The sequence below is a fragment of the Aquila chrysaetos genome, chromosome 12 (genome assembly GCF_900496995.4).
Source record: "Aquila chrysaetos chrysaetos chromosome 12, bAquChr1.4, whole genome shotgun sequence".
In the NCBI taxonomy this organism is placed as follows: Eukaryota; Metazoa; Chordata; class Aves; order Accipitriformes; family Accipitridae; genus Aquila; species Aquila chrysaetos.
This window is the reverse complement of record NC_044015.1, coordinates 8002818-8029308: the sequence shown is the minus strand read 5'-3', so window position 1 is coordinate 8029308 and position 26491 is coordinate 8002818. Positions and strand designations below refer to the sequence as shown.

Genomic DNA, 26491 nt, shown 5'->3' with positions numbered 1-26491 from the left:
GTCTAAATTAGTCTCTTTTCTGAAGATCACACAGGTTTGGGTTTTTTTTCAGAATTTAGTATCTAGCTGCAGATTATGCTTAGGTTTTACAGTTAGGAGGCAACTTCTTCAGTGAAGTTCTGGAATCTAAATATGCCAGACTTACCGTTGAACCTTTCCTTTCTAGCTGAATTTTTTAATGCCACGTTATTTATTGGGTTTTGAGCACAAGGCTTGTTGAGGGGTTAAGAATTCTCTTTTGAAATTAATAACACTGAATTTGGGAACATCTGCCTCTAACATCAATTGAGCATATGGCAAAAAAGCTTCATTTTTTCAGTTGTATTTAGTTCCAAAACTTACCAGAACCACATTCTTCAATGTGCCAGAAACAAAGCTATTCTAAGAAGAGTGGAGTTATGGCTGGATACAAATGACAAATTTGTATGTGATGGTTTTTGCCCCTTAACCACTTTCTTTAGTGTGCTTAAAATAGGGTATGACAAGTCTTTCTGGATTTGTTTCTTGTTTTCTGTTTTGAGAGAGGTGCTAATGTGTCCCAGTTATGAATAAACTTTCATGTAGTGTTTTTTTGTGGTGTTTCCCGCTTCACAGATGGGCATTTGAGGCACTGAGAGTTGAAGGTCGTAGGAAATCTTCAGCAGGTTTGTTTGAGTCCTGAATGGTGTCCTTTGCCTTAAGTCATTGCAGCTCATCCTTCTCCAAATTTAGCCAAAATATAGCCCTTGGAGTGGAGGTGGCAGGGACTAGATATCCTAGCAGTGTTGAATAGGGAATGTGGGAATTATTCTAGTATTTACTTAATGTTTTTAAGACTTCAAAGTCCTGGGAAGCTAATGTACAGGTTACCTATCCTAACTGATTGTGTGCTTGTAGGCTCAATAAGTGTGAGGTGTGGGATTTAAGAAGATAGGACTGTATAAAAGATAACTGTTATATTGTTGAAGAAGTCTCTCGACATGTTACACTTGTGTAAAAAATAAAGAGTTCTTTTGTCTAGAGGTTTAAAAATACAGCATATGAAATACAGATCCAGAGAGTTTGTCATGCAGTTGTCTGTGCTTGTATCAGCTAGGTTGGATATCTGAAAAATACAGGGAATGGTAATCTTTCTCCCAAAGGTGAAGAATGGTGTATGCTGTGCCTCAAACATATACAGAAACATTAATTGGAAGACCATAACATAGAGAATACAGTTATTTCCTATGGCAGTTATAAGAGTTGATCTATCCCCTCCCAAAAACCGTGGATAAAGTGTTAAGTTTCTACCTGAACCTTTGCAGAACTCTCTTCCCCGTTCCATGCCTGTCTGTATTTGTTCACTGAGACAACAAACTATCATAGCTTATACAGAATGCTTTTCTGTTCTTGCATGTATGTAAAACTGTTTTCATATGTTTAATAAAACTACAAAATACTGAAATGGACATGGTGGGAGAGAAGAAAGGAAACAAGAGAAGAATTGCTGAGTTGTTAGATGTTTTAAACTTCTTACCACTCCAGTTATCAAAAGTGACCTCAAAATATGTAATACTTTGTTTCTTATTTGATCACATAAGAACTTTTTTCCAAAGTGGAGGTAAGATCTTTTCTAGTCTGCAGTTGGTCCTGTTGGAGCATGATGCAAAGTTTACAGACATACGAACTAGTATCATTACATTCTAAACAAGTTGTCATGGGGAATTCTGAAATGATTAGGAGAGCTGGGATCTTAGTGGAGAAGGTCTGTGTGCTGTGTATGTGTGTCTTGTTTGCTGGGTTTTTATTATTGTTTTAAAAATATGATTCTACAGTCTAGAATATACTGCATCGTTTGCTCTTCTACTAACTATATGTGTCTAAGAGGGTACAAGTAAATATTCCTTAACAGAGACCGAAATATCTAGAATTTGTAGCAACGACTTACTGTGCTAATTTCTATACACATACTTCTGACTTGATTGCAGGATCTAAATAAGCCAACCAGTTGCAGTCTGGAAAAATAGTGTGGTACAGAAATTACAGTAATAATTTTAACCTTAAAATCCTAAGGCCACAGTGAAGGTCAGTTAGCTTATTTGATAACATTACAGAGCAGCTGAAAGGTAATCTTTGCTCCAGAATTTGGGAAGCATTGTGCCTTCTGTGATTATGCATAATGGTAACTGTAGTCATTCAAAATGAACTGCTGGGTTGCTTAAATTTCTTAATAGTGCAGTGAACCCTGACAGCTGCCGCTATTGCTTGTACTATTGCCTGTTCTTCTGTTTGCTATCATGGTAGTTATTTAATTCTGTTAAGTAGTTCTGACATCTTTTGTATGTTGCTACTCTTCAGAGGTATACAGCTGTCTCATGTTCTTACTCATATGACGAGTCTAAACCTAGTGGACAGCAGCACTTCGCTTTTAAGAATTTGACTAACAGAGTTCAGAGTAACAGCTACCTTACTGATAATAACCAAAGGTATAAATACTATGGCAAACTGGGAATTGCTTGGTGAGTCTAGTACTTGCCAACCTATCGTATGCACAAATTAAACATGGCCTATGTTAAAATATCTTGTACATGGCGCTACAGAGGGAATGATTCTAATGCTCCTGTATAGGAATGTACCATATACAAGTACAAGTTTGAGTGTAAAGGCAAGGGTCTTGGAGCTGGATACAGCTCAAAATTTTATTTCATGTGGCTCAAAACTGTGCAATTATCTCTTTATAACTGTTAGATGGCACTGGGTGCTTGTTTAACGTGTGACCTAGCAGGTATGTTTGTAGAGGGCCAGATGGGCCCTTCAAAGGGAGGATTTGTCATCCCTGGCTTGAGTACTTCATCTAAAGTCCAGTTTTGCAAGTATATCTTCTTTGGCAACTGGTATCTGGTCTAAACTTAGTTAAATATGAATATATTGACTGGTCTAATTTAAAAGAGCACTGTTTGCAGTGCTTGATTTATTTTCTGCAAGTCAGATTACTGAGGAATGTGTGTTTTTAATCAATTTAAAATATTCTGCTTCTTTTTCTTTGTAGTGGAACTTTGGAAAAACTTGTCAAACAGTATGAATTTTAATACTCTAAAAGGCATAGTCCTCAGCTGTAACGAGCAGACCAATTTTTGTAAATTTGACATCAAAAATAATTTGACATTATTGGGGAACATGATCACTGCCTCCTGTTCTTTAAGCTATCAAATGTTCTAGAAAGAGCAATTGTTACAATTAAGATTTGTCCAAGAATGAATTCCGTTTTATTCCATGAAGAAGAGAGTTATGATTAAGATTTTCCGTGTTTGATCTCTACCAGAGGTATAGGCTTTGGAAAGTATGATAAAAGCAATATCTTAAACCATCCTCAAACTGCCTTCTGCTCTGCCTGCATCTGTTAGGGCTTCACTGCTTTTGTGAATTGGCGGGGCAATAAATGACCTGAGTTGTCTTTTTTTTTTTTTTTTTTTTGCCAGCTTCTAGATTATTCACCATTGTGAAGCTACTTGTTTACAAAATCTGGGGCTGGGATGAGTCTTGGGCTGAAAATTAAAACTGTGTATGTGTTCTCACTTGAAAGTGCGTGCGAGCATAGCTAAGTATCAAGTAATTATAGTGTATTCCTTGATACGGTTATATGCACACCTGAAAGCTTGTTTGCCACCCATGTGTTCCTGGTAATTATTTGCCCAATACCTACTCCTCTGATGCTCAAGGATGAATGTGGTAGACTCTTTTATCATAAATAGAAGTCTGGGAGCAGAGAGTAACAGGAGAATTGAAGGGAAAGAATCTGCCAGGTTCTTTCACAGACATTTTACTGAAGACCTTACGATAAACTGAGTTTCCTCATAGAAGAAGAGGCTAATGCAGGGCCTAATGTCTGATTTAGACTCCAGCTTGATAAACTAGTCTGCCTGGATTCAGGTCTCCAGACTAGCTGAAAGCAGTTGCGTGGCCATGAATAATAATAATGGGCAAAGCTTGACATGTTGTTGAATTGCAAATAAGTATTGGGGCAGCCATGAACAGTGAATGGTTGCTTGAAATCTGCTTGCCTGGTAGCTCCAAAGATAAGCATGTCTAAATTTGTGTATCAGGCTGGGGTTTTTGTGGGGTTTGTTTTTTTGTTTTTGGTTTTTTGGGGTTTTTTTCCTTCCCTGTGCCTGTAATGATGTTTGATTAGTCAGCTGTGGCTTCCAGTGAAACCTTGCAGCCTCAATGTGTAGTTTTTTTGATAGGTAAGAGATGGCCTAACAGCCATATCGAAGTTCTGTGTTTTGGTTACGTGGTCCACTTGGTGAGCTGGGTTCAGCTTCCTTCCATCTTGTATTTCATGTTTTTGGATAACATGAGGAATGGTTGTTGGTGTAACACATTCTGCTGAAATAGCCAAATGCTGACTAATTTGGCAAAAAAATCTGGGAGAAGCTTTGTCCTTGGGAGAGGGGAGAATATATTTCTTAGCCATGTATGTGGCCCTGTATAAAGCTGAAGACTGTCCCCTTTGCAACAGTCTTCGTGGATTGTAATAGAATAGCATCTGGCCCAAAATCCTGCTGAAGCTGGACCATCCCAAGGTTATTTGCCATCTTTACTTCTTAGTCTTGTTGATCATGGCTTGTAAATTAAGGTAGAAGGCAGAGAGAGTGGGAATGTTATCATTCCTATATAAATGAAACTTAACTTCCCTGACATTTTGACATTGGTTAATGTCTGTCACGACCAAATAAGTGCTTTATTCTTTGGACTACTTGCCCATGCAGACTATTCTTAATACATGAGTGCCTTGCATGTGAATCTGTGTTCCTTTTGAAGGTCTTCTGAGGCTCTAAGTTTGACCAGGGAGTTTGTTGATCACCAGAGGGTTTCAGCAGGATGTACAGCTTGTCTTGCTTATTGCAGTTTGCTCTTAGAATGAAATGCAAGAGTATTTGAGCATATGTAACTGTTCTGGAATTCATATGGAAATATATTAAAAAATTGTTATTTTAAGGGTGGTAGCAGGGGTTTTGGGTGGTGTTAAGATAAATCCACTATATAATAATGTTCTGTTTAAGTGAACACTCACTTGTGTTCCTGCCTGATGATGAGCAGCAACTCTGTCAAGTTCCTTCTAAGAACTTCTGGTGAAATATCAGTGATAATTACTGGGTTCTTTTTCTCAAGGCTTGCTATTCTGGGGGAAGGAGAGAGGAGAGGGATGACCGGCTCTAACAGCCCTGTAATTTACTGCTGCAAAAAGAATAGTGTAACTCTAGGTTTAAGGAATTGTTCATCCTCCCTGTCTGAACATACTGTGCTCCTAGTTTTGATAAAGAAAACTTCTGACTTGGTGTATTTAATTTCTCTAGCTGTTGAGTTCATGATAATCTTAATTGGGGGGGGGGGGGGGAACAAATTCCAGAAATACGGTACCACAGTTAATGGTATCTCAGCACTTGGCTGCAGGAGTGGGTGAAGTCATTGAGCTTTCCTGGTGGGGAGCTAGCTGCTCGTGGAAACTTTGTGTGCTTTTTTTTTTTTTTTTTTTTTAATGTGTGTGAGATCATGGACAATATTTACCATTTTTACAGTGTTTAATATTAATTAAATGCTGATCCTCCTGATTTTGTGACATTCAAATTGTGGAGTTGGAAATACTTTAAAATTACATAGTGTTACCTAAGGCTTGGGGTTTCTAGGGCTAATGTATTCTGTGGCATCTCTGGTATGCTTAAATGAAACAGTGCTAAGAGTGTTAAATATGCTGTCCTCTTTTGCCTTATGAACTCTGTCTTAAGTATTGGCTTATATTAAAATTATTTTACTTTTCTGGTGTTTTTCTTTTCAGGCAAATTTTGAGGGGTGAGCAGGAAGTACCAGACTCGATGAGTTTCCATCGAAATGTCGGAAAAGTCAGGCCAGAGTACAAAAGCAAAGGATGGAAAAACAAAGTATGCAACACTCAGTCTGTTTAATACTTACAAGGGAAAGTCACTGGAAACTCAGAAAACCACAGGTGAGTAAACTGGCTGTAGTTTTGCATTCTATTTCATCATTACTGTAGTACTAATTAAGAGTGCAAAGTATATGAGCACTTCACCACAGCAAGATTTTGAACTGCTTGATACAACAGTTAAGTAGAAGAATTCTGGAAAGCAATCTTGATTACAGTTTCTGGTTAGCTATAAACAAGAGTAGCAGTTCAGGGAGACAGCATTTGCAGTCTAGTAGGAACTAGAATATAGATAAATAAAAACTGGTTTATAGCCGCAGTCTCTATTTGTTATCAGCATATGACATGCCATTCCCCAGCTGTGCTTCTTAACCATATTTCAGAAAACATTTGTGGTACTGGAGGTGTTTGATTAACAAGACAATGCTGGCTTTCAGATCAGGTGCTTTGTTTTGCAGACAAACACTGGGTGAAACTTATACTGAAGTTTCAGATAAGGCCACTGTGGGCCTGCTTTTTTGTGATTGATTAGATTGAGAACCAGGGGGGAAATGACACTCTGAAGGCTTTTAATTTGATTTGACATAACTTGCCTAAATTGAGGGGTGAAAGAGGGGAAGCGCATTCAAACTTTGTTAAAGTTTGCCACAATGTTATTTTTAAAAGTTGAAACTGAGATTTTTGTAATGATACAACATGGCTAGGGCAGTATCTTGTACTTGTTCACCTGAGATGATTAGTTGGTAGGCTGAATGTCTCGTGTAGTACATTATCTTCATATTGCTCTTTTATACTTGTGGTCTGGAGTAAATGCAATTTGTAGGAATGTTTGTGCAAGAGCAGCATCTGCCAACTGAAACTGACAGCAAAAAATAAATGGGCTGGACCCATGTGAGTATTCCTGGACTCATCAAGGTACATTAAACCCCAAAAAGGAGCAAGAGAATGATGCTTGGCAACATGTTAAAGGATATTAAAACATCAACATCACATTTTAGAGGGCTCCTCTAGCTTTCTGTCACTGAGCATTGTGTATAAAGGTGGGGCCATATATCCTTTTTAATCTCTGGAATAGGCTAACCATAGTGACTCACTATTCAAAAAGTACTCAAGTTCTCCCAAACCAAGTATTTATAATTCACCATTTTTTAAATTAAATTATGAAGACTTTTGTGTTTCTAATTCTTATACTCTTAAATTTTCTTGAGTTTCTTGCAAAACATTTTTAGTGATTTGTACAGCTTTGCTGAATACTACCTGCTAAACAGCATTGTTAACTTGCACTTTCTGTTTTGGCATGCAGTTGCTGCACGCCATGGATTACAGAGTCTTGGAAAAGTTGCTATTTCAAGGAGGATGCCTCCCCCAGCTAACCTCCCCAGTCTCAAAGCAGAGAACAAAGGCAATGACCCTAATGTGAACATTGTGCCTAAAGATGGCACAGGATGGGCTTCAAAACAAGAACAGCATGAAGAAGAAAAGTAAGTGACCAATGAGGTCAGGGTTGTTTTGCTGTGCTATTTCTCTCAAGCTTTCCCAAAACAAGGGGTGGGCAGGGCATGGGAAGAAATTGGCTCGACTTGACTGTCCTCAAGATAGCTACCAGAGAGGAAAGAAGAATCTTGCTATTAGGGCGATAGTTTAAAAGAACAACAACAATAATAACCACACTTAGGTTGAAAGCAGTACGCTTATAAATTCCATATAAGGGGATGAGTGTTTCCTTTAGCCAACTGACTTGGGTACCTTTGTGTAAGTTTTGGTGGCTGCTTAAGGGAAACACTATAGCATGTTTTTGTAAGATCAGTGTAATCAACTTAAAAGTCTCTTGGGACTCTAGGAGGAACCCTTAGGCACACAGCAGCTAAGTTAAATAATAACTTGCAAGTTTGTGAGAGTATGCAAAAATCTGTTTAATTTAGTGTGATTGTGCTGAGGTATGGCAGAGGAAGCTCAAAAATTCTTGATTTGTACACATTTGTTTGAATCTGTGCTTTTCCTAATGGTTCTTAATATTTGCACTTTGGTTAGTATGCTATAAATTCTACAGACTTACAAAAATTTTCTGTCTTAAACTTTACACTGTTGTTTCACACTCCCCCAATATGTGATACAAACAAAATAGAGGTGATCGTGATGCACTGCTGTGTACTGTGTATAACATAATTTCCCATGCTTAGTATAGTTTCATCTGCTAAGTTTGTTTCACACTTGTACAGGAGGTCAGCTAAAGAAAATAGAGACTAAAACTTTTCAATAATCTAATTAGAAGCTATTCTAAAGCAAAAATTTTTTCCATGTAAGCTTAAAATAGGATAAGCTTCTCACTGCAAAAGTAGAACTGGGTTTTAAGTGTTTATTCTTTGACATGTAAATTGTTCTGAAAAACCCTTGAAGATAGGGGCACTGATTGTATGTCACTAGCACTTGTGAAAGCAAAAGATGATTAAAGGTTTTCTTCCCCTTCTTGCTGTCCCTTTATTTCTCCCTGTATACTTGCCTACATTTAAATGTCAATTTTTGACATCCCTCTGAAAAGCTGTTAGACTTCAAGAATATACTGTTGTGTTTAGCTTTTTATTTTAAGCTTATGAAACCAAATTTGTAATTTTCTGCCCAGTGTTTTGTATGGTACTTTAAAAACATCTTCCTGAACTTCAAGGTCACTTATACTTTGTCTAGTTAAATCTGTGTTGAACCAGTAGCTTGTTTGACTAAAGCACGCTTTATCTGCATCTTTGTCTGCCTTTCCATAGCCTACTGCATGTGTTAAAAGTATACTCCAGTAATTGATGTTGCATTTAAAAATAAATAAATAGCTGCCCCTTATCTGCAACTGGAAGGTGTTTGCCTTTGTATTTTCATATGCATTGTTCTGATAAAGGCATCGAAGACCACATACAAGTAAAACTAGTGAGGGGGAGGGTTTCGTTCCCAGGAACAGGTATGTATGCCCAGGCCATGAGTAAATTCTCCTAAATTCCTAAATGCATTTGCTCAAGTCTTCAGACCATTTTTGTAACTACTACTATATTTCTCCAATACTTCAACGTGCTTATAAATGCTGCAGTTCACATGTAAAGTGTATTGGTATTCTTCTTGCAAGTGTGTGAATAAAGGTAGCTTCTTGGTATCAGCTTGCTTTAGTTTAATTCTTTTTCTCTTGTATCACTGCATTGGAGTTCACATGTGTGAGTTGCTGCCTGTGATTACAAAATTTTTCTTCTGTTGCTTTCCCAAGTTGTCATTCTTCCTATGGGTATTGCCTCAGTCCCTTTTTCCTGGATAGTGCAGCCTGTTGTGTATTGATTTAATTCAGCTAGCACCAAGCTGAGTTCTGTTCATTTTTGTTTGTGTTCAGTTTTGAGCCCCTCGCTACAAGAAAGACATTGAGTTGCTGGAGCGTGTCCAGAGAAGGGCAACCAAGCTAGTGAGGGGCCTGGAGCACAAGTCTTATGAGGAACAGCTGAGGGAGCTGGGGCTGTTTAGTCTGGAGAAAAGGAGGCTGAGGGGAGACCTTATCGCTCTCTACAACTGCCTGAAAGGGGGTTGTAGTGAGGTGGGTGCTGGTCTCTTCTGTCAGGTGGCTGGAGATAGGATGAGATGAAATAGCCTCAAGTTGTGGCAAGGGAGATTTAGGTTGGATATTAGGAAAAATTTCTTTACTGAGAGGGTTGTCAGACATTGGAATAGGCTGCCCAGGGAAGTGGTTGAGTCACCGTCCCTGGAGGTATTCAGAAAGCACGTAGAAGGGGTACTCCATAACATGGTTTAGTGGGCATGGATGATAGTTGGACTCAATGATCTTGAAGGTCTTTTCCAACCTAAATGATTCTGTGATTCTTTCCCTTATGAAATGGTACACCTATAAGACAGTGTTTGTATAACTCAAATTCTAAATGGGCTTGGCTTTGAAACAGTAGAACTGCAAGAAATAAACCCTTAACAGTCTTGTTCCTTGTTTCACTTCTGAGTGGCAAAGTACAGCGACATAAGTTCGAACTTCCGCAGTCTGTTTAGAAAATGTGCAGCTGTAAGAAAATACAATTAAGTGGAAACAGGAAAGATGAGAATTTTTTTTTTAAATTCCAGTAATCTGTGGAAACAAGTAAAAATTGCTTTTAGTTATCCCTGTGAGAAGCAAGTGTTTTTGTCCCCAACAGTGGGGTGTTTTTTTTGGTGATGTTGACTTCTACATCATTTCTGAGACTACCGTGTAGAGCTTTGGGCTGATTGCTGCAGAACCCAAATGGAACTGACTTCCTGGTGGCAGTCCTCAGAAATTTAGGATTACTTTAGGATCTGTTTAAAGCATTTACAGTTGTTTATTGTAAGTTAAATTGACTTGATATTGCACTAGTTATCTTTTTACTGGTATAATAAAGTGATTCTAGACTTCTGGATTTGCCCCGTAATTTCTATTTTATCAAAAATTACTACTAATGAGCTGGAGGTCTTGACTTGTAGACACTAATGCTTTGGAGTCTTAAGTTACCTGAATATAAAGATTTCAGAAATAGCTATTCTTGAAAGAAGTTAAACAACATCACTGAATCTGTAGACTAGGAAGATCTTCAAGAATATGCCTGGTTTTTATATTGGACAAAATGAGCGCTTATGTCTGCTTCTTCATTGTTAAGATAGTGAAATTGAGACTTTGTTCTTAATAGGCTTAAACTTCTGGGCTCCAGTTCATGGTACCCATAATTTTTTCATGATGCCTTTAGCTTTCCTTACCAGTTTCTTTTACTTTGTAATTTCTAACATATATTTGCCTTCTTTCTCTCAGTTCGTGGTGGTCTTTAAGTGCTTTCCTCTATTAACTCCTGAGGCAAGAGAACATTATTCCAAATTACTCCCTTCCATGGTTGTAGATTGGTTGTTTTTTGATTGTCCAATACACTACTTCAAAAGTTATAATTCTGTTTATGCCTGACTGCATTTTCTGCTCAGCCATTTTCATTCATTCCTCTCCACTTTGGGAAATCTACTTTTGAAAGAATTAGCTAATTTATTCAAATTTTTAACTGTTACTATAACAACTCCTTTTATGTAAGAAAATGGTTTTTCTGCAGAAGAGTAGTTATTGGTTCTTCAACTGTGTAGCTACCTCATTTCATTCACTTGTTTGTGGTAGTAATCCTGACGATCTTATACTGTGCTCACCCTCTTGTATTCACAAGTGCTTTCCTCTAATTCTAGACAGCCAGAAGTGCCACAGGCACAGCCAAAACCTGCTGTTCCTGCTCCTCCAGAAGCAGCTCCTGTTGCCAAATCATGGGCCAACACCAAACCAGGTGGACAAGATGGTAAGTGGTGTTCAAGGTGGAGGGGTTCTTGACTGGCCTAGCAGGCTGTGAATGCTGCTGTGAGAGACCCCCAGATTCAGCAACCATTTGAGTCTTAACCAGGACAGTTGGGACTATGAATGCTGTGGAGGCAACTTTCTTGGCTGGAAGGTGAGCTGATCCCCTGTCACTCAAGTGAGCTCCAGCCTGATTTAGCAGCAGGTCTGACTGCCTTTTAAAGGGCTGGCATAGTCACCCCTTTTGGATTGACAGGGAAATGGTGGTGACAGCATAAGATCTTGAACGTGGCTGTGGTGAGGAGGGCGAATCTCAGTCAGTAGTTATAATGCATACAATTTTGGCATGAAAAGGAGAACCATAAACAGTGGTCATTCTGATCATAATTTTGGATCATTTTGTGCAAAATGTATATGGTGTTGCTTCTATTTAAATGTCTGCTATGCGATACTTTTCCCTTTATTTTATAGATTCCTTGGTTATTTTGTTTTCAAAGTGATAGTATTCAAGTAGGGTTTTTTTCCTGGGAAAAGCATTAAAGGTGTGTTTTGGGGTTTGTAACATAATTGTATTAAAGGATGGAGAACTATTTCCATTAGTGTGAATCTTGGCTTGAGTGTTTTCATTACAGATGTAAGATCAGAGCTAAATCTTTACCAGATTTTTTTTAATTGTTTGTAGAGTGAGAGGTTACTTAGAATTCCTGTGTCTCCATTACAAATGTTTTATTCCTTAAATTTGAGGCTTGCAAGCTTTCTGTGGCTATAACATAGAGTTTTGGCTTCCAAGTAGAAGTGAGCTCTCTTCTGGGTAGAGATATTGGAATAGTAAAATCTGAATTGCATGGAGGTAACTTCTGAGCCATTATATGGAGTATGTTAACATTGCATATTGAATGATTTTGCCTTTTTATGCAGTATTAGAAGTGTCAATTCTAGATTCTCCACTCTTTGCTCTCCTCTCCAATGTTCAGTGTTTCCTTCATTGTCAAGTATAGGAACTCTCTTCCTTTAAGCTTTTACAGGATTTTTGTAGAGTAAAAAAAAGGAATTAATACTGATGCAAAGTGGTCTGCATACCAGCCTTTCTACATAAGCTGATAAGATCATCTCTATGACACAGGAAATAGTGATTTGGCTCAGTGGCTTCAAAATGCATTTAGCTAATTATTTTGTAGTTACCATGGCAGCTTGTGTGCCAAGCCCAGATGGCACCCTCATTTCATTCAATTAATGCAGTAGTGGGTTTGGTGTTTCAAGAAGAAATACAGAATAAATTGGCATCAGCTGCTTGCTCTTCTCCTTGGTTTGAAACTCGGGATACACCTGTTGTGTTCATGTTTTCCTGATCTGCAGTTGGCTGGTGGAACTTGTAGCTTTTCCAGATGCCTTGTATGCATTCCAGCAGTCATTCAGCTGGCTGCCTCATGCTCTTTTAAGACTGCAGTTGAGTGAGGAAAGACTAAATCCTTCTCTGATGCTGTTGGTGGCCATGTAGAAAGGAAAGACTTCTGTAATGTAATGGCAGCATGTATTTTTCAGTTCATGCATTGGCTAAAAGTTGGGGTTGATTGCTGCCATAACATTTTTTAATTCTTTGACTTCTTTCGGAACTGTTGGCTGACAGTCTGCCTATTTCAGGTTGATAGGTTAAGTGCTGTCAAGCTGATCGCTGAGGGTGCTATTACTTTGCAATTAAAACATTGTTGCTGTTACTGCTGTAACAGACTGCTGTTAAAGTCTGCTGTGTAGACTTGCACAGAAAACATTTTTCAAGGTTCATAAAACTCATGAATGTTGCATGCCACAGGACCTCTGAAGAGGCTCCCTTGCCTGGAAGGCCATCCGGTTAGTGTGACTGCAGTTTTCAGTCCCGTTAAGCAAGTCATTGGATGTAGCTGCTTGGGAATGTCAAGAGTCCAGTGTCCATTAACAAAAAACAAGTTAATGTGATCCGTAGTATGTGAAGTTGGAATGAAGATTGAAAGATTTCAAGGCAATTTGTAGGCACAGGGGTAAATAGTGATATTTGCTGTCATGCCTTTACAAAGAAAGTACAAAGAGTAAGGAGTTTATCCTGTGCTTGACTCATAATCTTAAGGAAAAAAACCCATCAGGATCCCTGCATTTTATTGTTACAAAGGATTCTTTCACAGATCGGAGAGAACAGAAGCTTTCTAGCTGTTAGCTAAAAAAAAAAAAAAAAAGCATATCATGGGGATTGGTGGGTTTTGGATGGCATATGTCCAGATCCTTTTTTGAGAGTTTCCGCTATAATCCATGTAGCCTAATACAATGTCATTTATAGTAGCCAGTAATAAAGACAGGTACAGGAACAGGGTGTTATTCAGGCTGTTGGAATAGAAATCTTCCCTTAGTAAGATTATCAGTGATTTGGTACTAGTTGACCTAATAGGTCAATATCCATTATGGGGGGGGGGGGGGGGGGAGAAATTGATTCCAAGTAGATGCTAACAAAACCTTCTAAAGAGGAAGACTATATATTTGGCTTCCCTACCATGTGCAACAGAAGTCTTACATTCCAGTCCTGAGTTGTGATGTCAAGGGTTTTAGAAATCAAAGAATGCTATGGTTCTGATAGTTTTCTCATAATGTAAAAGCTGTGGCCTTTTAAAGTCCTGAAGAATTATTTGTTGTTATTAGAACAGTAATTAATCTTAAGGACTTTTGCAATAATATAGTTTCCCATTCTTGGGTTGACTATAGTTGTAGCATAAAACGAGGGAAATCTTTGTCTGGAAGGAGAAGAAAACAGTGTTAATAGAGCCGAGGAATTTCCAGTATTCCCTGTGTTAAGTCTTGTTCCGTTGTCCTTTATTACTTTCTGATGCTTCTGGATTTTTCTCAGCTCCAACAGGTGTGATAGTTGGCCTAGTAAATTTAACAACTTTGGTAGCAAATATGAATGCTTTATAAGGATTGCTCTTCACTTATGTGAATTACGTTGCCAGTAAATTAATGTGGCTTTAACCTTCATTTTTTAAGGGTGATCAGGCTTTTATCACTTTCTGAACTGTTTTGACTACAGAAAGTTGTGACTTTGTGAATATCTTGCTGCGTAGGTCCAGCTATTCAAGTAAATAGTTATTTCCAGCAAGAGTTTCCCAGTCTGCCGGCAGCTGGGGATCAGGAAAAGTCAGGGAAAGAGAAAGATACACCTGAAGAGCTCCACGGATCAGGACCCAACTTGCGACCACAAAGTAAGTATATACTACAAATTTTTGTGAAGTTGCATGGGTGTGTAACTTGTTTATTACAAGATTACTTGTGCCCTGTACAAAATAAATTGACAATGAATTGACTGTTTTAATCAAGACACTCCTACACTGAAGAAACAGATTTTGGGGGCTTTCTTCTGCTTTCCTGTGTTCCTGGTGTGTGAAAAATAGGGTATTTAATCCTATCCTGCAGTTCACTTTCTGTTTTCCCAACCTAGTCAGTACTCCACTTGTGCTCTGAGGAACATTTGTTAGTTGTACAATACTGGCATTTTCTTACGTCTGGCTGCTAGAGGTCACAACAGCTAAAATATGTATTTAAACAACTCTCCTAATATTAACTAATTATATAAATCATCATTAGGGTTGTCCCCAGATAGTTAGTTCTCATAAGAGAGTAGCCTGAAAAATCCTGAATAGGAAGTTTGATCTGCAGGATACCAAAAGAGTAGACTGTGATTTGAAAGGCATTGGCATCTTCAGCTCATGGCTGAGGTGCTCCGACTAGCTGGATCTGTTCCAGCTGGCGGGGATTAGATCTAGTGAAAACAACCATAACAGTGCTGGTTTTACATGTCTCTGAAGAAATGTGTATGTATTGCTTCCCCAGATCCTTTTAATGGGGGGACATGTGGGATTGTGCTTGCTTCCAGTGAAAAACAGGATTCCTTTCTTCCTCAAAAGCTTGTTTTCGATGAGGTTTGATGGACTAGGGATCCTTTCCTGCAGTGTAGGTGGCACTGTCTTGTGCCAGTGGTAGGCAAGATGTGCCCTGCTTTTAGAGGGCTTGGGCTCTCGGGGAATCCTTAACTCCGTTCTGTTGTACAGGCCTCAGTTTTGCTTGATTTGTTTGTCAGGTCCTGCAGACTGAGGCTATGTGCTTGTTCATGTCCTCACCTGATTTTGATGTAAAGAATAAGCTGTCAAGAAATTTGAGAGATGTCCAATACCAAATTAGCTATTTTCCATAGCTACATGTATCTCTTCCAGCCTCCTACAGGCAGTTACAGTTTTGGTTGGCACTGTGCATGCTATATTAAGACCTTCTTTCAGGTCTGACAGCAGAAAGCTGTCAGAAAGCATGTAAACCAACATGGCGAGTGCTGCCCCTTTAGCAGCTGTGCTCCCCAGCAAAGATAAGTGGAAGAACTGTAATGGATACATAGGAGCGTAGTTTTAACACTGCTTAAAGGGTTTGTGCCCCTAAAGGAACGTTATTTACAATGTGTGTCTGAATTTTTGTTGGTCCCTGTGGATTTGAGCACTCCTGCTAAGTTTACTCTTTTTTTTTTTTTTTTGTCATAACCCATGCTCTGTAGGCAGAAACTCCTAAAAGAATGGACTGCCTGGCACAAGTGATAGGTCATTAAAATCCCTTACTTTTCCTGGACTTCTTGCTAGACATTCACACCCAGAAGTACAGCCCTCATTACTTCTACTCCATCCTTATCAGATAGAGATACAAGCCAGACTCTGGATACCTGTCTTCACTTAAATTCTAATGTACAGGTATATGTCATTTTGAGCTGCTTGAGAGTTTCATGGTAGGCCTTTGCTGCTTAAGAAGCGTGATCTTTCCCTTGACAGGATCTTCTCACTGAGTCAACAGTGGCCCACTTACCACAACTAAATCTGTTTTCTCTCCTGTGCTATTATTAGTATCCTTCCTAAATTGCATTGTGGTTTGGAAGGTAGAGTAGGACAACTAGAGCAGTCTATAAATTTAACTCTTAGCCTTCAGGAACACAGCTGGATATAGGGCTGAAGAGGATTAGAAAACAGCCTCTGTTTTCTCAAGTGGCCATTGCTTGTTTCGGTAGCAAATATGAACATGTGTCTGCACAGATCGCTGTGTCACTGAAAACTGGGTAGGAAGAATGTGTTTTTCATCATGCCCATCTGTAAATCTGTAATATAAAGTCTGTTCTTGTTTTTTCTTGTACTGATTCTGTCCATGCAGATGCTACTAGTTGGAGAGAAGGTGGTAATAAGAGCAACTCGCCCAGTTCTCCAACCGATCAAGAAGCTAAGGCTCTTGGTCAAGAAGATGGTAATGCTACACCAGCAGAACAAAATGATGGCCAGAAGGCAGCAGAAAAGAGGGATGTGCGGTTACCACAGGTCCCTCAGCCCAAGCTGAATGGCCAGCAGCAACCGCCTATCTCATCTCAGTACAGAGCAATGATGCCACCTTATGTAAGTGATGGTTACATGAAAAGTTTTTAAGCAGCAGGGATTGATTATTGACTAGCGTGATTTCCTTATGCCCCTTTCTCCTCCCTCCATGGAATGCTTAGTAGTTCTGCTAGAAGAGGTGGGATTGCAACCAACTCCTTGAAGGATGTGGCTACCTGTTGCTGCTCCTGCTACACTGCGTTTGAACTTGTCAGGAGTTGATCAACGCTTGTAATCAATCCACCTTGGTGACTTGATGTCACACACTTGTGATATTAAGCAAACTGTCTTGAGTGAAGAGTCTTGCTTTACTTCCACTGTGATTGCTTTGATGATCTCAGTATGCTTAATGCAATGATTTTTTTTTCTTAATGAATGCCTCCTGTTTTTAAACCTTTCTTAGATGTTTAATCAGTATCCTAGAATGGCATATCCTCCTTCCATGCAAGGTCCAACAAGATTTCCCAACTCTGAACCCAGCAGGTAAGAAACCTTACAAGTGTTACTGTTGTATGGGCATGAACTCTGTGACTCAATGGAGAAAAGGGGCGGGGGGAAGAAGAAAAAATTTGCACTGAGTATATTGATTACGATTATACACTACATGTGAGACTAATCAGTGGCAGTTCTTAAGTTTGGCTTGTGTGGAGCAGTGCCATGGAGTGATTTGTGTTTGACAACTGCAAAACTTGAGGGAATTCTGCACATTACAGGGTTTTTGATTGGGAAGAGCAGGAGTCAGTTGGGGACACCTTTAAAACTTCAACCAGTATTTTGCCTGTAAAAGGACTCTTTTATTGTTATAATGAAAGTAGTTAATTTCTGGTTCTCAACTCTACTGCTCTGCAACTAATGCATTATAAAACTGTAGAACTGTAATGCATTATAAAATTAGTTTTCCTCCTTCCTGTGCATTTCTCCATAGTTGGGGATGGCTGTGCACATGCATGAGGAAATAGGGGATGCTATAGGCAGTAGGGTACAAACTTTGACGGGTGATCTGTTGTTGGGATCAGGAAGAGGACAGGATGAGAGGGATGACTGGGAGAACTTGAGTATAGGAGTAGGGAGAAGGTACAGAACCTTTGACAGTGGGAAAGCATTGAAAAGTATAAAGAAATATCTCCGAGGTGGATAAATTGGTGTTAAGAAGGATGCCAGATGTATGCAGTTTGTTGTTTGAAAGCTACAAGGCATGTGGTTTTCTACTGTCAACTGATGTTTGACTTGTTTGTGAAGTGTGCAAGCAAGACTATAGCATCTAATCTTTCTCTTACATAAAGAACCATCTGGTGGTGTAGCAGTAATTATTTGAACTACAATAGTCGCACACATGGATGATAGTTCACATTTATACTCTATTTGAGAGAACAGTACTGTATACTTCAAATAATTGCATATAATCTGACCTTTTATCTAGTCATTTTGTGGATAAATAGTGACAGTGGTCTTTGTTTCTCTCTTTATTTTAGAGGGCCAAGGGGAAGAGGACCACCTTCATGGTGTTCAGAACCTATTGAGCGCCCATCCATTCTTAGTGCTAGTGAACTTAAAGAACTTGATAAATTTGATAATCTAGATGCTGAGGCCGATGAAGGCTGGGCTGGTAAGCACATCAAATTAATGTTTTCTGTTACGTGTACATTGAATCTTTCTGAAAGATTAATTGAATATTTGCTTATGCATCAGGTGCTCAGAGTGAAGTGGATTACACTGAGCAGTTGAACTTCAGTGATGATGATGAGCAAGGAAGTAGTCAAAAAGAAAAGGAAAGTGGGTGAGTTGCTTGCCAGTTGGGTGTGAATGCCACTTAACTAGCTTAGCTTTTGGGAAGGTTGAATGAAATGAGTGCAAGTACTCATTCCAATAACATTTATTCCAGTAATTTAATACTGTATTAAATTGCATAACTGTCTGCAGACTCCAGTCAGCTGGGCATGTAGTAGAAATTATCCTTGCTGGGAGGAATTTTTGCTCTTGCTAAGAAACATTGAGGATAGAAGATAAATCACCAAATACCTGTGTGGAGTACACCTTCCATTTTTCTTATTTCTTTGCACATAGTGATGAACAAACACCATCAAAAGATTCCCAGAGTCCTGATGGCCAGAAGGAAACAGAAGAACAGACAGGTGCTAAGTCTGCTACACAGGTTTCCACAGCAGCAACCAAAGGGTCTTACGGCAAAAGCTCTCAGCTTGATCAGGTTTGTGTGTTCTTTTCTTCAGCTCTTCTGGCAACAGCCTTGGCAGGAGAGGTCCAACTCAGGTGTCTTTCCAAACCGACAGGTCAATTAAGGTTATGAACATGAGTGAAAGCATTAGCTACTGAAAGCTTTATCTGAGCTGTGGTAACTGATCGGGTGCTGCTTAGTCAACTTAGCTGCTTCTGGTCGCAAAATAAAAATAGCATGTCTTTATCTACTGTGTTCTAATCCACAGTTGTGAGGGGGTGAGAACTCTTGTGTCAGTTACTGTGACTCAACTGACAAGCTTTAACTCTATACTCTTGTCTGTCCATCCCTGTGACAGTGAATGAATGTTCTGGCAGGCAGATAGATTTTTATACAGACCATGTAGAGTTCATCAGCTCAGCCATTTTGGTTTTTGGTTTATCCTCTAGTAGAGGACGAGTGGCAACCACCTCAGCTTATGTCTGCTTCAGCCCTATTTTTTTAATTTGCCCCACCCCACCCCCCACAGGAAAAGCTACTGTTGGCTTTGAAAATTTCCCAGAAATGTTTTCTCTTGACACCAGCAGTAATGAAGCTGGGGGATCCTGAATTAGTTTTACTTGCACTTTCTCTGTATATAAAGATCACGTCTTTCAAGGTTTGAAGCTACACTGAATCTGAGAGAAAAAACAGTGCAGTAACATAAACTCTGGAATTTGGATGTGGGAATTTCTAAAGTAATTGTTCAGTAATGAAGTACATTACTTCAATGAAGTAATCTTCAGTACATGAAGTGGAAATGTTCTTGCCCTTGTTTTGCATGCAAATTTGTATTGTGTGCAGATAGTTCACTAGGTATAGTATCTTAATGCAGTAGAAAACAGTAAATTTAAAATTTGTTAGCACGACTGTTGTTATGAGCTTGCTTAACCCTGGTACTGTGTTTGATCCAATAGGATCGGGGTCCAGCACAGCCTTCTATACATGAAAGAGGTGGTCCTGCTCTTCATCCAAAATCTATTCTACCACCGGTAAGAAAGATTAGAATTGTCTTTATTTCCTTGAGTTAAATTCTTTAATGCTGTGGTGGAAGGATTTTTGACTAAGGAAAGTAAAAATATGCTTCACATAGGAATGAGCCTTTTCTTTAACAACTAAAATGATCATAGTGACTGGGGCCAGTAAGAATGGGACCCCAACACAGCCGTGCTGCTAATTGTGTAAAGCAGCCCCATCTTGTAAGTGGCATATGACATGCATGAGAACTTCAAGAGCTTTCAGTTATCCAGTCCCATTTGGGAACTAGAGAGGACATGGGCATGGGAACAGTGCTGGAGGGCTGGTTGTCGAGGCAGACAGGGAGATGAAGTCCCAAACAAAATGTGTATGCAGTAGCTTCTTACCAATTTTCAACACGCCTTATTAAAATCTCTGTTATCCTGAGCTACCTGGAATTTCTCTGGCTCCTTGGGGGACTTTTGTCTGAGATCTGCCCTGAGTCTCTGTGATTTAGAGCAGCCTGTAAACAAATCTAAAAGATGTTTGTCATCTTTGCTGTCACTTTGCCTTGGTGATGGGGAGAGGAGTGACATAAGCCCAACTGAGTCTTTACCTCTCCTTTCTGAGCTCAGGTTGCATGAGTCTGAACTGGAGCAGGAAGGTGGGGGCTTGCTTTTTCTTCCAAATCTTGCTTTTTAAAGGTGCCATGCAAATACATGTGTCAACAAATAGTTAAAATGTAATATTTCAGCTGGCTATTTATATCATACATGTTCAACTTGACTTAACTGATTTTAATATTGCAGCACCCTCCTCCCCCTGATCGCCAGGTAGGACCTGGAAGGCAGGGACCCTTTCCCCCTAAACCAGTACCAGATGAAGATGAAATTTGGAAACAGAGGAGAAGACAGCAGTCAGAGATATCCGCTGCTGTTGAGCGAGCCCGTAAGCGGCGAGAAGAGGAAGAAAGAAGAATGGAAGAACAGCGAAAAGCCGCTTGTGCCGAAAAGCTAAAACGGTTAAATGAGAAATTTGGCTGTGTGACAAAACCCTCCCGGGAAGACCCTCTGAAAGAGAGAGAGAGGGAAAGGGAAAGGGAGAGGGAGAGGGAGCGAGAGAGGGAGAGGGAAAGAGAAAGGGAGCGGGAGAGGGAAAAGGAGAGGGAGCGAGAGAGAGAGAAAGAGAGGGAAAGGGAGAAAGAAAAAGAAAGGGAGCGGGAGAAGGAAAAGGAAAAAGAAGAAAAAGAAAAACTGGAGAAGGCAAAAGAGCAGGAAAGGGAGAAAGAGAAAGAAAAGGAGATGGAGAAAGAAGAGAAGGAGAGTGAGAAGGAGAAAGAAGATGAGAAACCAGCACATGAGGTTCCTGAGCCTGTAGAACCTGTGGCAACACCTGTAGTAGAAAAACAAGAAAGTGAAACCAGAAATAACAAGGAAGAAAAAGGTATGCTTGCACACAAGTAGGAGTTGTCTGTCTTAAAGCTGAGCCACAGAGCATAGTTGTAATCTAGGAGTCTAATTTGCATACCTAATGAACCTAGTGCATCTAGACCATTTGTTTTCCTGGCACATTACAGCTGCTAACTGTCCTTTGAGCTAGACCTGTTTGCCCAACTCATCAAAATGTTAAAGGAAAAATGGGTTCTGGGATTTAGGCTGGACTTTGAAGAATACAGAAAGAAAATCAGGCTTTCTTTTCTTTCTAAAGGAGGGTCAGCAACTTCTGTTGCTAAAAAGCAATGTAAATTATTTCAGCTATTCTATTCTTTCAGCGAGCCTAGAGAAGTAGACACAAAGAGCACGTATTTAAACTTGGTGCACTTTTTGTAGTGGAACTTGAATGCCACGAGAGAACTGTTAGACTATGCTTAATAAGGTTGTGTTATCCTTTAAATGGATAAAAGTGATTGTAAAACCGAACCTTGGTTCATAAAAAAAGTTGATTCAAATGTAATATGGTAGCATTGATACAGCACTTCTTAAATCACATAATAGTTACAACCTAAATGCCAGTGGTTGATTACCCAGTGTATTTGAGTTTAAAAGGGACACTGAGAGACATATTAACAACAATTGTTTTGTTTTGAGGGGTCATTCTTACCTTTTTTTTGCCTTTATTGGTTTTGGAAACTAAGACTGTGAGGTTAGAGAATGCAGACTGTTTTCATTTTAGAACAACATCCTTTATCTGATGTTCTGGTTAAGTTGTCATAGTTTCAAGATTCACTCTTGTCTCCCCCATGGGGTCGGTTTTTTTTTCAGAAGATCAAGCAGTCTTTACCCGACAAGATAGTAGTCGGAATGAGAAAGAGATTTCACAAGTGACTCATGAGAGTGAGCCAGATTCAGGATCTCAGCCTCGTCCTGCTGTTTCCTCAGGCTATTCTAAACAGTTCCAGAAATCATTACCACCAAGATTTCAGAGGCAACAGGTAACTAACCAGTTCATTAAAAGAAGGAAGCTCATTAGAAGAATGATGTCTTCTGTCTCATTCTGAGTAAGAACATGACCATAGGAGTTCCAAAAAGCTTAAGTTGTTGGTTCCCAGCTTCAATAACATCTATGGTATTGGCAGGAATTGCTCTGCATGAAACACTTCTTGTCACTTGCAATGTAAGTGAGCAGAAGGCAAGAGAGGCTTTTAAAACTGCCTGTTTCTTCCATCAGTTGCTGGCAGTAGAGCATTGCCCGGTGGTTGCCTATGGAACCTGGGGTTTGATGATCATTGTTTCTGCAGCTTTTCCTTAAAGGGTATGACACTCACAAATGTAATTTCAGTTGGGTCCTATGGTCTGAAGAGCACTTTGCATTAATGACATGCATGAAGTATAGGTTGTTCTGTGTCTCAGCTGAACACCAGCAAAACTATATCTATTCTAAATTGTCTGGTCTGGTTTTCTCCCTTTTCTCCTAGTTTGTCCTGATGCATGTTTGCAATTAACTTTTAGAATTCATAGTGTCCTGGAGATAACTGTACTTGTTGTTTCGAAGGGTTATTTGAATTCTGCTCAAGTTTTCATCTTAACAAAAAGTCTGGTAATACTGTTTTCTGTTATGCAGGAGCAAATGAAACAGCAGCAGTGGCAGCAACAACAGCAAGGTGTCCTTCCACAGTCTGCTCCCTCACAGCCTTCTAGTGGCCCTGTCCCGCCTCCCCAGCACAGACCCCTTTACCAGCCCATGCAGCCGCATCCTCAGCATTTAGCTTCAATGGGCTTTGATCCACGGTGGCTTATGATGCAGTCTTACATGGACCCACGAATGATGTCAGGAAGACCTGCAATGGATATGCCTCCTATTCATCCAGGTAAAATCTGGCAGCATTTTTTGACAGTTGAACTTTCTTGGTTTTGAAATAGAAGTCTTTCCCTAACCACACTGTGTATAGTAACAGCGAATGGGTGGGGTTTTTTAAGAAGAAAACTACATTATTTCATTGTTTGAGACAAAATAGATTTTAATAATACTGGAAAAATGATAGTCGTGTCAATGCGTATCTTTGACTGTAAAGTAAAATCACAACTTTCACATTGTAGGCATGTTAGTGACAGTTAAGGATGTATTCAGAATGTCAGCATAAGCCTTACTTTGTTACAGATATTAAAGCTGGTATCAGATAGTTTGAACTATTTGAGAAAAATAGTGTATTTACCATTTGTGTTTCGTTACATGTTAGCACTTGATACCACATGGCTTACTGAAAAAAGCCATGAGATTTTGTTATTTTTATATTATGCATTAGACTCTAGAGCCTTACTAAATTTGTGCTTTCAGGTTCTTAGCACTAAAAAGTCCTTTTTAATTTGTGGAATGGCCATCTGACTTGCAGTTAGGAAAGCTATTATGTATAAATAATACAAGTCTGACATGTAATGTAATGGAGATACTTGTCCAGCTAATGAGCAAGGGAATGAGTATCCTGAATGAGTGCAAGGAATGAACAGAGGAAATGGCAGGCTGAGCAAAGACAGTGAAAACTGTAGAATTTCTTTTAAATGTTACAAAAAAAAAAAAAGGACCCAGAGTCCTTAACAGAGTACAAAAAAACATGTGTGTACACTCATCTTGCCTTTTGCCATTCAGATCTTACAGCAGAAACTTCACCCACAAGTTTACAGGTCTACAGACCTGGTTCTTTGCATTATAGTGGAAGCACACAGCTTTTCCTTTTGTTGGTACGTAGAGTACTAGCGGTGAATATGATTTAGCCATTCTGAGGTTAAATGGCAGTGAATAGACATTTGGTTTCAACAACGGAAGGTACAGAGGAAAGGAGATCGGAGGAGAGAGAGTAGTGTTCTTCAGTACCTCCTAATATGCTTTGTTAGTCTTGAGGTAGGTTTCTTTGCTAATGTTAAACTTGTTTTAATTGTTGAACTTACATCTTGCTCAGGAATTATGCCTCCCAAACCACTGATGAGAAGAGACCAGATAGAGGGGTCAGCAACCAGTTCAGATTCATTTGAACATATAGCTCGCTCAGCAAGAGAGCACACTGTTCCTTTGTCAGAGCCCCGCATGATGTGGGGGTCGGATCCATACCCCCATGCAGAACCTCAGCAATCTAGTTCTCCTCCCAAAGTGTTAGAAGAGCCTGACGATTTGAGGTAAGCCTGAGTGATGTACTCCTGCGTGTCACTTCTCCAAGCCATACATACTTACACACTTGGCTGTGTAACTTACATTGCAAAACACAGTTTAAGCTGACGGAGTTATAGCTGCTCTTCACACAGAACTTTAAAAGGACTTGTGACTGGGCGATGCCATGTACTTGGCACTGTTCTATAAAACAAAAGACATATGCTGCTCTGTAGTAGGGTGTAGAAAGACAATTCACCCCTTGTTTAGGATCCTTAACATAATTTGATGAATGGTGATTGCCATAATATTTTAATTTTTCAGTTTTGTAGAACAGTCCTACAGTGTTGTCCTGTTCTCCATCTGTTCTCCATCCTCCCCATATCAGAGAACTTCTGTCTGATGTATATTAGTTTCAAAAGTGGTATGTTAAGTACAAGTGGTATAAAGCAAGACAGTCACTTTTGACGTTTGCTGCATGATAAATGGTCACAAAGGCTTCCTCTACATCTTAAAAGTACCCCAAAATTCTTTTTGCTCTACTGCTGTCTGGGTAATAATTGTGACATTAGTCTGCTAACTTGGGGGTTCCATTTAAAATGGTATGTATAGCCAGTAACGATAATAAAATTCCTATAGCTAATTGTACTTTGACACTGAACTCTTAATCAGGATAGAATAAAATTGACCTCTACAACTAGAAGCCACTATGAAAATTAATACTTGTTATTTCCTAGAACTGACATTAATCCTTCATATAAATAGAAGATTATTTGATTTAAGTAAATATTTATGAGTAAAAATTTTTCCCCCACTCTAACATTCTTAATTGCTTGCTGCTTAGGTCTGAGGCACACTTGGAGCAAGAACGAGTTGCTGTCCCTGCTGCTGCTTATCCTGTAGAACACAACCAGTTGGACTCTCATCCAAAGACAGACTTTTTCAGAGAATCAGGAGAGGTGGAGGTACAAAAGTTCCCAAGCAGGCCTTTGGAAGATGTACAACCTCTCCAAACTGACACACCTAACACAGCAGTTAATTTTGAAGGAGTGAATGAGAAAGTCACACATAGCTCTCCAGAAGAATTGGTGTCTGTGGGGGAAAGTCACTCTTCACTAAAGAGAAGCATTTCCCATGGTTCAAGTCACTCTCTAAAATCAGAAGATCAGAGGAATGAGACAGCAACAAATATCCCTAAATTAAATAACAGGCCTGTTGAGACAAAGGAGACAATTGAGAGACTTGAGATTAAGCCAAAAAAAGAAATTTTGATCAATAATAGAACATCAGAAGGACCAAAACCTGAAAAAACTTTCAAACCTAAGTCTGAAACAAGATGGGGTCCTAGGCCAGGTTATGGCAGGAGAGATGAAGGCAGCGATAGACCAGTAAGAAGATCAGGTCCTATTAAAAAACCTGTGCTTAGAGATATGAAGGAAGAGCGTGAGCAGAGAGAAGAGCGTGAACAGAGGAAGGAGAAAGAAGGAGAAAAGACAGCTAGTGAGAAACCTAGCAAGTCTGAAAAAAGTGACAAAAAGGAAGCACCTCAAGTGCCACTGCCTCAGGCTGAGCTAGAGACATCCGCCACTAGCAGCGCTCTGGCTAAGAAGATAACCCAGGATGCTGCTCCAACGCCAGCAAGCCAGGAGAGCAGTCAAACTGAGACTGCAGCTAAAGCTCTGGTTCAGCCACCCACACCTCCAGTCCAGCAGCAGCTACCAGCTGCCCAGCCTGCTGCTCCACAGCTTCCCCCTGCAGTACAGCAGCAGCCACCTGCTCAACCAGCAGCACAGCAGCAGCCACATGTTCAGCAGCCAGTTACTGCAGTGAAGGAAGAGAAGCAGACTGAGAAGGTAGTTAGCAAAGAGGTTGTAGAGAAACCACGCTTAGAAACCAGACCAGTAAAAAGAGAGCCTGGCTTACCACCTAGGACATACTGGAAAGAGGCTAGGGACAGAGACTGGTTCCCAGATCAGGGATACAGAGGCAGAGGTCGTGGGGAGTATTATTCTAGAGGTCGTAGCTACAGGGGTTCTTACGGAGGACGTGGTCGGGGCAGTAGAGGCCATAATAGAGAGTACCCACACTACAGAGATCCTAAGCCTAGATCAGACCACGTGCCTTCG

General features: G+C 39.7%; 1 protein-coding gene across 1 annotated transcript in view; it reads left to right on the top strand.

Annotated features, from left to right (window-relative positions):
• PRRC2C (proline rich coiled-coil 2C) overlaps positions 1–26491 on the top strand; it is an 80475-nt gene that overhangs the window by 16207 nt on the left and 37777 nt on the right. The window contains 15 exon segments of the mRNA XM_041127632.1: positions 5795–5962; positions 7203–7380; positions 11102–11208; positions 14288–14425; positions 16404–16639; positions 17022–17101; positions 18091–18224; positions 18308–18395; positions 18683–18824; positions 19748–19822; positions 20597–21230; positions 22049–22218; positions 22848–23094; positions 24181–24394; positions 25210–26491. Of these exon segments, the coding sequence (XP_040983566.1) occupies positions 5848–5962; positions 7203–7380; positions 11102–11208; positions 14288–14425; positions 16404–16639; positions 17022–17101; positions 18091–18224; positions 18308–18395; positions 18683–18824; positions 19748–19822; positions 20597–21230; positions 22049–22218; positions 22848–23094; positions 24181–24394; positions 25210–26491 (3840 nt within the window). The 5' untranslated portion in view covers positions 5795–5847.